General features: G+C 30.0%; 4 protein-coding genes across 4 annotated transcripts; all 4 read right to left on the bottom strand.

The window, feature by feature from the left end:
* Positions 1–458: 458 nt before the first annotated feature.
* Positions 459–1,263, bottom strand: LOAG_09233 (hypothetical protein; the record flags this gene model as incomplete). The annotated part of the gene is made up of 3 exons (XM_003144761.1): positions 459–543; positions 836–971; positions 1,056–1,263. 3 exons carry the CDS (start codon positions 1,261–1,263, stop codon positions 459–461), a joined length of 429 nt encoding a protein of 142 aa, XP_003144809.1.
* A 1,502-nt stretch (positions 1,264–2,765) lies between these two features.
* On the bottom strand, positions 2,766–3,374 carry LOAG_09232 (hypothetical protein; the record flags this gene model as incomplete). Its single annotated transcript, XM_003144760.1, has 2 exons — positions 2,766–2,918; positions 3,276–3,374. 2 exons carry the CDS (start codon positions 3,372–3,374, stop codon positions 2,766–2,768), a joined length of 252 nt encoding a protein of 83 aa, XP_003144808.1.
* Positions 3,375–3,689: 315 nt separating this feature from the next.
* On the bottom strand, positions 3,690–5,352 carry LOAG_09231 (hypothetical protein; the record flags this gene model as incomplete). The annotated part of the gene is made up of 4 exons (XM_003144759.1): positions 3,690–3,854; positions 4,215–4,432; positions 4,654–4,846; positions 5,236–5,352. The coding sequence occupies 4 exons, from the start codon at positions 5,350–5,352 to the stop codon at positions 3,690–3,692; spliced, it is 693 nt and encodes a 230-aa protein (XP_003144807.1).
* An 828-nt stretch (positions 5,353–6,180) lies between these two features.
* On the bottom strand, positions 6,181–9,796 carry LOAG_09230 (hypothetical protein; the record flags this gene model as incomplete). Its single annotated transcript, XM_003144758.1, has 5 exons — positions 6,181–6,363; positions 7,348–7,490; positions 7,829–7,907; positions 9,170–9,246; positions 9,739–9,796. 5 exons carry the CDS (start codon positions 9,794–9,796, stop codon positions 6,181–6,183), a joined length of 540 nt encoding a protein of 179 aa, XP_003144806.1.
* Positions 9,797–10,862: the final 1,066 nt, after the last annotated feature.

The following is a 10,862-nucleotide window of genomic DNA, read 5'->3' as shown; positions in this document are numbered from 1 at the left end:
TATATATATATATATATATATATATATATATATATATATATATATATGTAAATCTAATTACTTACACGTACTTTGCAGTTTTTTGGTCCACTTTACTGTTTTACTCAAAAAGTGGAAGTTCTGCGCATATTTTTAGTGTGAGAAGAAGCATCATTACTTGTTATCATTGCCGATTAATGCCTAACTTGATTTAAAAGGAAAAAGAATGTAACTGATGAAGTAGTGAAGTAGTTGCATACACAATCTGATAGTTTATTCTACACTAGCCATTTCAATGGGCTTTTAATGGCGATAAGAACTTATCAGAGATGAAATATTACAAGGATCTAATTTTGCTGTGCAAACAAATTACCATAATTATATTTATACCATTGCAGGTCGTTCTTAGGACATCAATGAAACAGTTCAAATGAAATCCGCACGGTGCATCAATTTATATGGATTGAAGCCGGATTGAATTAAATGCTGTCCTTCGTAGACATAATGGAGTGCACAGTGATAACAACAAATGACCTATTCTCTGAGTGCTTTAAGCCGCTTTTCCTGGAAGCAAGTCATTTAAGAATTATAAATTAACTGACCAAAAGATGTTAAACGAATTTCCTTGATCAGCTATTAGATTTTCCCTACTTTCAATCGATTGATTTAGATTTCAGTCGCCCATTTCGGGTTATGAGTTTTCCACATTCCAAGATTTGAATTTGCTCAAGTTAATTATTTTTACTTTATGCTCTATTATCATTTCTCCATTTATCCTAGCGCAAATGTTATGCAACTTAATGTTACACAGGCCTCTGCGTAAAATCTAAAAATCTAATTTTCATACGTACTTTACTCGAACACTGGCGTAGTTTTCATCTTTTTAAGAATTTCCGCTTGGAAAATAATACCGAGTACATTTTTGATTATGGTGCTTTTTGTGGAGAGGGAATTTTTGAAAGTTTTTTGGATTTCTTTCCACGCTTCCAATCCTGAAACATCTGACAACATTTAATTCCTTTAGTTTGCTTATAGAAAACTATGTGCTCATAGATAGCTATTAATCAATTACATACCGCTGGAAATCAAATAAATACAAAATTTATGGAATTCTAGCAATCGGGTAATCGCATTGATGAAAAAGATATATGAGATTTTCCTAACTCTTTCAGATTTCAATAATTTTTTTGGTTGTTTCATTTCTGAAGAATAATCATTTAAGAGAAGGAGGAATCCTTTGAAGTGATGAATAGCGCTGTCAGCTAGACTTTTTTTACGAATCATTTCATCGTCACAACAAGACGAAGAATGATTGTCTTGGAGAGAAATCTGAAAACTCTGTTTCAATAGCGTATATTGACAGAAGTTTACCACATGACATGAATTGTATGGACTGAACAAATTTTTGCGATGATAAAAGTCCGGAAATGTAGGAGATCCTATTTATACAAGTTTCATGATATAGCTGTCAGATGGAAAACTGAAAACGGCTTGGATTGAGAATTTATTAACTTTTGTAAATTTTAGCGATCATAATAGTTAAAAGTAACAATAAAAATGTAATAATCAAAAAATGAACAGAGTTTACCTATTTATAGAAAAAAGAGATGAAGCAGTCAAGAAGTTAAGCACTAGTTTGATGGTGATGAAATTATCACTGAATTAGTTAGTTTAATTACCTTCACATTATTACGTCGGCAGTATTATAATTTTTGAAAGTCGGAGAAACTGACTGAATATTTTCGAGAGTTTCATTCTCCTCGAATTTAAGTTACAGCAAATGTTGAACTTATCCCAATCAATAAAACATTTCCTGGTAGACCGGTTTTTGCCAAATTTCGTTCGCTGAAATTTAAGTCCCTTTTGCAGGAAAAACTCTCGTGGAATTGTACGGATTGATCAGTTTTAAATGAATCATTAAATTCCAGCTTCTTATCCCAATAAACTGAATACAGGAATATGGATCAATATTACGGAAGTATGGCTTGAAACCATTTTGCCCGTCACTTACTGAATGGTAATTCCGAATCTAAAGGAAGCCTTAAATGCTATATCGTGGAAGTGAAAAAAATGGAAAAAATCCTACTTTATATCGACTTGATACCGAAAGTGCTAATCAAAACCGTTTCTGCTATCCCCGATCTTGATCGATAAAATCAATAGCGATTTTACTATGAATCAATTACTCGAGTATTCTTATAATGCAACATAAAACACCAAAAGTATTTGTATTCAGTTTTGTTCAACTTTGCTTTCCTACTTCAGATGGTTTGAATCAAATAATGATTAAAAGTCGTTTTGGAACTGACTGATTAAAGCGGAAATATATGAGTTACGCTAAAAATTCCAATGTGCAAAGTGCCATAATTTCTTTTAAATCCAGCCAATCACGATTTCATTTCCAGTTGTATGATATGTTACTGATGTAAGTTAAATAGTAGGGAATCAAATTTGAATTCAAATTTTATTCTATTCCTTCTCCGTACCTTTCATCTTTCATTTCATGGTTCCAACTTATCGATGTATGCAAATTTTTTTTCACACGAATATTGAAATTTCTAAAATAGATTTCGCACTTTTCAATATGAATCAAATTGCGCCTCAAATTTTGTTCTTTCTCTTTTCCATAGCCTTTTCAAGTTATTTACAACCTAATTTTACCCACAATTCTTATCTTTTATTCAATGATTTAATTTTGTAAGAAACTTGAATATATTACTTTTTATGATTAAAGACAGCTTTCATCAAAATTGCAATACAGAGATGATAATTTATTATTTTCTATCTTATTCCTTTTGGTTTATGCGTCCAATATCGACGACACCCGTAGCTACCGCATATCGAACAACCAAATCAGCCACATGGCTATAGTGTGAGTAATAGGACATGCATCCATAACGTTGCTTCCGTACAATACTTGCTGTTTCCAGTAAGCCAACCTGGAATTTAAATAAGACATTTAATCAGGATAGGAGGGCCTTCCCCTGCCACTTTTCAAGAATTGAAGGATTCGAAAAAGAGGAATTCTTGAAAATTTGTATGAATTATTCCTTTTCTAATTCCGATATATTTCATGCATATTAAATTAAAATTTATGACAAAACTGTTCAAACACGTTTCATTTGATTAAAACAGCAATGAATTACGATAGTGTACTGTTAACTCTAATATGCCTAAGAGGTGGAGGAAAATGAACTTAGCCGTGATATTGTATTCAGTTTAAACAATATCCATATCCGTATAACAATTTCGGTAACCTAACAAGTACACAATTTAGCATTTAACAGTGATTACACCTTCTTTTCAGCAGTTACTCGATCCAGAACAATATCGAGAACAGCATAGGTTCCAGAACGATGAACACCTGTAGGACATAGAATACAAATCGGTCCCATGTAGCCACTCTTCGCCGTTTCTGATTCCCATCTTTTAACATGAAAAATTTTTTAAACTTTTAATTATTTCTCACTTTACCATATACATAACGAAAATATAAAAAAGAAATTGTTTCTTTTTTTGTATAATTTTATTTTTAGTTTGGGAAATCATCACTAGAACAGCTAAAATGGAAAATAATAATAATTTAATTTCTTTTTATTCTTACTCATCACTTTGACTTTTTCATTTAGCACCAAAATAATTATTTTTATTGATTCTTCTACTTTTACTCAGTTTTCTGTTGAAGCAAATGAAATTGGGAATAATCGTAACTATGAGTAAGAGCCATCAACCTCAAATCGAAATTCCAATAAATTATCTGGAATAATCTTGTCATATATCCATTTACGATAATGCAACATTATTACTGTAATTGTATCCATACGTTTATCAACAGTATTGCTAACCGAAAACTTGTACCAGTCATACAGAGTAGTCTAAAAATTTTATTTGTAAATAAAAATTACTAATATCAGAAGGAATTAAATTTCTACTTTTGTTTTAAGTTGAAAAAAAGTTGCAAAATTAAAGTCGCTCAGTTTTTATTGATAAATGTACTTCCATCCTATTTTCGATAAATCATTTCATTAATCCAATTATTTATTTTTGCCTCTATATGCTAAAAGTATCATTGACAGGCATAAATATCAAAATTGGTGCCAGAATACAACTAGAATGACTGGTTAATTCTATTTTCAACATTTATTTTTGATTTTGAGCATTGATCTGTCAATTGCATAATTTTTATATCATGTGAATAATATGAATAATTGAATTGGGAATAGAAATGAACTTACGACATCACTTTCTGTACAATTTACTTTGACATTAGCTTTAGCATAATTGCGGCTATTTGCATTTGATTGTGGCCAAAAATGCTTAATTAAACGATTTCCTTCTCGATTATTAACATCCGTTAAGAGAACAATTAGTTTCGTACCTGTCTGAACGATCATACGCCAGAAATCGGATTCTGTCGTTTCATCAAATGGTGCTTGTGCAAGTATATAACCGTCTGGAAATTTCAGTTTAATAAATTGTTATGCAAAATTGGCTATGTCACAACAAAATATTGCTGAAAAATTTAGTTTGCTATACAAATATAAAGCGGACAAATGAAAAAGGAAAGAAGCGAATCATTTCTTGAAGTTTTCATGACAAATAGGCGACAGCTAAGTTATATTGCAAATTTATAATGAATACAGGCATATATATTATAATACAAGATAATTAAACCTGATCGACCGTATGAATCAACATACGATGCATGATAATAATCATCACCCAATTTGTCACCACGTAGCTTAACACGTGATCGGTCATATAAAATTACATTTGGATAACGATTTTTCAACATATTTACTCGTTCCAAAAACGCATCAAATTTTGGTGGCTCTTTAAGGATCATATTATGCCATTCGATAATTATCTAAATGTAATTGGAAATTAATCAGTTAACAATGATTGATAATACTATTAATGCTACTGTACGAGGATTTCGGATAGATTGTGCAATTTTCAGAATGTAAAATTGTTGTTTTATAATTCAGCAAAAAAATGTGCGAAGAGATTGCAATATAAAAAGTCAACATTTTTTGTAGTTTACACCAGTTTTCCTTACTTTTAACCATATTGTTCATTAATTTAATAATCAAGGAATTAATATTTATAATCTAGTTAACTGCTTAGTAAATTAATAAAAATTAACTAACTGGCTTAATAGATTCAATAAAATATATTTGTTACATCATTTGATTTCCACTCACTTTTTGAGTAGCTCAGTTAAGGTAAAATACCGAAGAATTAAATGTTGATTACCTCCTCACCACCTTTTGCAATTTTATCAACAACTTCTTGGGGTGTTGCTGAATCTCTATTATCATCTTCATAATCAGCATCATCTGTAACATTTTCATGATCTAATTCGTCACTCATTTTCTGAAAGAAAGCTAACAACCGACTTCAGATTGTTTTCTTATTTGAATGAAATGTGCTAAAATGTTCAGCAAATTTGGAAGTTTTTCATAAAATTTTTGCATGAATATGTAAATATCCTAGACATTAATTTAAGCAATTATCCGTTAGTAGTGGATCAAAGATTTATTTTTTAATTTGACGGATACATTTTGATGACGGATATATTGTGATACATGTTCACAAAGGAATGACATGATAAAAACAAAGAATGCCTACTATAAAGCTTTTAGCAAATCTCTTCCACAAAAATTCTCGTCCTACCGTATTTCTAACAAGAGCTAATAGTTTTTCTCATTAAATAAAATTTTTCCAAAGTTACAAACACAATAAACGATCAATCAGCCAATGATCAAAGGATGATGTTTATCTTGAATAAGGAAGTGATTGACAAACTTTTCCAACAAATTCGTACCCATTCATTATTAAATTTTGAACGATCATTCAGTGTTAAGTGTTTTTCTTTCCTCTTTCCATATTTTCCGAAATTTCTCGCTCAATGAAAATTTTACCACTTCTCTTTCTCACTTTAGGAATTATAAAATATTTACAAAAATTTATCTCATCATTACAAACCAATTCATTTATTAAATTATCGCTGTTTTAATACGCATTTTGATTGCGACTTCAAATGATATGATGCCATGTACATTAATTGCAATTCACTCCGGTATATTGTTGCTACATTAACGTATGAAAGTATTGTTATTGTTCGACTTGAATGTCATTCCATTGTTCGACTAAAATATTATCAGTACAATCTGTATTTTCTTATCAGTTAAACATCCTTCATACATCTGTCTGATGGGCATTTTCTTCATTCAATTCTCTTTTTCGAAATAGGTGCAATATCGGATACGTTTGTGTGGTTGCATCCATACCAGTTAAGCTATCATAAATCAATTTTGATTTGGTTAACATAGCATTTTCATTGATCTTTTTAAGCGCTGTTTGAAGATCTATTTGTAGGATCTGAAACCGGAAAGCATGTAATCATTAATGGAAATGAATAAACGAAAACACAAATAAACCAATCCAATTAACTATTCCAATCCTTTTTTTAATATTACTTTACTAAAACAAAAAAATATTTCGCATTACTTTCACATTGCTGCTATAAACAAAATTTCATATTATTTTTTACTTCACATTATTTTTGGAGTCAGAATTTCCTCCCAATTTATTTTATTTCAGTCCTTTTAGTTCCAGATATTTTTGAAAGCAATTTTATGGTTATGCGAAATGCAAATCATTAACGGATATTTTACTACATTAGTCTAAGTAATTAGATGGTCTTTGCAGTGCCTATAAATTGTCAAATTCTGATTGGCTGCTTCATCAAATTTGATTATATGATAATCATTATTTGTTCACTAGACCCATTGGTCGGATCATTTAAACAGATTTCTAATCCGAAACTAGTTCAAACTAAAATATGAACACTTCCTGGCGTGAACACTTTGTTTTCTCTTTTGAAATTCTCCATCAAAGAATAATAAGCATTCAAAATGTTTAAAAATCTTATAACCTTAGTATTTTGGGAAATAATTTGAAGTTCAAACATAATTCTTAAGTTGTGCATAATGATGAAAAGCAATAATCCGATAATGTTCAAACCAAGAAAAGTGACCGAACCAAACCTAAAAAGCCTTTTTTTTAAAGCTAATCATTGAATACATTTATTCTATGTAAATATATTTTTGGATAAAAATATAAGTATTTTGCTCCAACAAACTGTCAATCATAATTAATGAATAAATTTTACATCTAATGAGCTAATAAATATATCATCCAGTGAATGATGAAAGAAAAAAATAATGGATGAATAAGGAATAAAAAAAAAATCATTTTGGTGGATGAATAGGAAAAAGGAGCAATCAATTAATCAGCTAATTAATTAATCCGGTAAATAAGAAAGAAAACGAGTAAATAAGTATTCAAAATGATATAAATAACGCACAAAATTGCATCGGCATTATGTTTAATGGAAAGACACAACCATTTGGTCATTTGATTAATTTGTTTAGGGATTTTATTTGACAAACCATAAAATTTCTTCATCAGTGTTTTTGTTTTATTTTCAGTGAAATCATTGCTTCCTGAAAAATTATTTTACCAGGCATAAGAACACAAAATCAAAAATGTTGAATGTGTGAGGTGTTTATTAATCAATTTTGATTGTATTTCTTCAATTTCCTTCCTTTTCCTTTCCTTATTCGACACGTAAAACAGAAATTTGAATTTAATAAAACCTGAAAATTAGGGCAATTGGAATTTTCTTAACAAACTATTGCCGGATAGTATTTATCTCCTACAACTTTTTGGTCTGTTGCTTGATCAATATTTATGAATTATTGAAAGATATTGTGATCATTTGAAATTAGTTCAGATTGCAACATATCAGCAGTGGTAATAAATTTCAAAAAAAATTAAAGACCTGAAAAAGGATTATAACTGCATTGCAAATTGCGACTTGTAGGAAGTTTATGTTCGCGTTCATGTCTTTTTTCATTGGTCTGAAAACTTAAATTTCTTTGTAGAATTATAGTAATGTAAAACTGTGTGTAACCGACCTTTTTTTAGGGGAAAGGAGTAAGGAATAGACAAAGTGCTCGGATCGCATGATCACCGAGTTCATTACTTTTAGTGATCTTCCGGTTGGATTAGATTTTAAGGAAAAAATTCGATTGAATGCAATTATTTTTGAAGTTTAATTTGGAGTTCAGTTCAAAAGTTGAAGTTGTCATTAAATTTGAATCACTTTTAAGATGAGTTAAAAGGATCACTTTTAAATTCAGGTTATTTTAGACGTTTTTAAAACAAGCAAATACTAATCTCTTTAGTTAGTGCACAAATACCAGTTTGAAGAATAAATATTAATGCAATAAGTTTCAAGCCTGAAAAAAGTAAGAATGTGATTTTAAACTAATGATTTGAGTAGCGATTGCTGGATTAACCAATAACTTCTAATGAGTTACGATTGAATGTCCAGGACAGAGTACCAAATGAACTGAATACCAATCATTTCAGGTGGCAGTTGGAAGGAGTAACCGCACTGTGAGAATAAATTAATTAAAATTGGAAGGATTTAAAATGAACTGTCAAGTTATATCAGAAAAAATAGTTAAATTAGAGACAAAAGCTGGAATTCAAATTTAAATTTAGACTTCTCTATTGTTTAAATCGTGATGTGCTGACCAAATTTCCAGGTAGTTTTATTTTGACAGCTGTCTTATATTTCATAGCTGGTGAAGTTAATTTTAAAGTAGTAACTGAGGATAACAATATTAAAAGTTAATCTTTATCGATAAACCATCTTTCTTGGTGTTTTATTATGGAAATTATAGGTTTTTCCCGACACCATTCACCTTCAAAATCATAATTCGCCCCTATTACTAAATCAAAAATTTACAAATATCCTTTGAAAGATAAACTTATTGTTCTTTTTTTCATTATCCATAAGTTTCCGTAATTCTTGTTGCCTTTCTGATGCTTTTCTCTAAAGGATTTTACTAATGACCAAGTCAAGTGCAACATCAATATCAAAATTTTACGTGAGAATATCAAATATCATTTCATACCATTGTATTCGGATGAAAAGAAACTACAGTCAAATCTTAGATGTATGATGTTAGCTTACTAAGTATTGTTTACTCTTCAGATGGTATCCACATTGTCTTTACTGATGGATGATAAATATTTCAATCTTCAATTTCATTTTTTCCGAATAATTTTATTATCCATTATCAATTTATCAATATAAAAAGATGTACTGTACCTCAGATTTAGCGACATACGTACTACTGTGTAAACCCAAATACTTGATAGCAATCGAAGGACAATTCAACCTCTGTTCTACAATTAATGAAAAAGGATCAAAAATGTTTTGCAAAATTGCCAACATATCTTTTATACTTCAATAAGATAAGAAACTGCTTATGAATAGCTATTCCTTTTCCACTTAGTCATCCTATTTAATCAGGTCATTAACTACTTCATTATTGTTTTTTCTCCTTTTTTTTCGCTTTTTCTGTTTTTCTCTTGATCACAGAACTTTTCATACTTTTTTGCATTCTTTTTGCAAAATTGATTTACGCTTTTTTTATTATCTAATCTCAAATGTTGCATGTTTTCCACAAAACTTTTATGCTGTTCCTTTTTTTATCAGAAACTTTTGCAACATCGTCGTTGTACATCACAAAACCAAGTGGAAACTGAGATGATCTTGAATCATCAAAAACGGTCTAGTTACGGATAACTGTCTAATTAATGATGAAATTGAAAAAACAATTTCGTTATTAGTAATGTAAACATGATTCACAGGAAGCTTGTTTACTATCGAGACACCTTTTAACCAACATTCCAATCCTTCAAGATGAGCCGCATTTCGAGTATTTATATGCATTTCGATTCATTATTCACTAAATCTTATTTCTAAATTTTACTAAATCTTATTTTCTCTCTCTAAAAAAATTAATACTCTCAACTGATTTACCTATAGCTTATCTTCTCTTATCTTAGCGATTGAAAATTAGCTTTTTGTTGCTTTATAACACATTGTTCATTTTGGTTATCGTTATATCAACATGATATAAATGGCTTTCGGATGTCGTTGTGCTTAGCCTACTAGTGAAAATGTAATGAGATAAAATTAATCTTTATGCAGAGAGACTAATTTCAGTAGTTTCAAGCTTTTCCGAAATTCATATTAAAGTTATCTAAATGATTCATAATCACCAGGTTTCTATACATTGTGCACATGATACCCAAATTCCAATTGCATATCAATCGATGCAATCATTTCCTTATTTTTATATTGGAGACACTTTCACTGTCTCGTAGGGGAAATACTTGTTATCATAATTATTTAAATTTACCTCGTGAAATGATTCCTCTTTAATGATAAACCCCCAGTAAGAGCTTTTAGATAGCTATTAGAAATAAGAAAATTTAGATCGTTGGTAAAGCCAGTGAATCGCGAATCCAATTTAATTTATGTCGAAGAAAGTTATCAAGCTCAAAGTAGACTAGCAGAAAAATGTGATAAATATGCTGGGAACCAGACACAGCCCATTTGTCCAGCACGATCCAGCATTTATTGTAAGCATGAAAAGGGTGAAACTTGTTTAGGGGAATATTTCCATCCTTACGTTTAGATTTTCCTTGTGGAGTCAGTTTAGAGCGTTTGAAAACTCGTCAAAGACTGAATTTTTTTCTCAATTCTAGTGTACCATAAGGCACGTCCAAAAGATTGTCCATCAAAAATGTGTTATCAAAATGACAAATGGACACATTGGTGTGATGAGCCATGCGCTGCGAATTGCTTTGGTGAAGGCAAAAGTGGTTGTATCGTTTGTCATTACTTCAGTTTTTTTTTAAACATACTTAGATTTCTGAGCAAAAGATTTAGACAATATATATATATATATATATATATATATATATATATATATATATATATATATAATAAT

Source organism: Loa loa, assembly GCF_000183805.2.
Source record: "Loa loa unplaced genomic scaffold supercont3.45, whole genome shotgun sequence".
NCBI lineage: Eukaryota > Metazoa > Nematoda > Chromadorea > Rhabditida > Onchocercidae > Loa > Loa loa.
The sequence above is the reverse complement of the archived record's forward strand: the minus strand, read 5'-3'. Positions and strand labels throughout refer to the sequence as shown.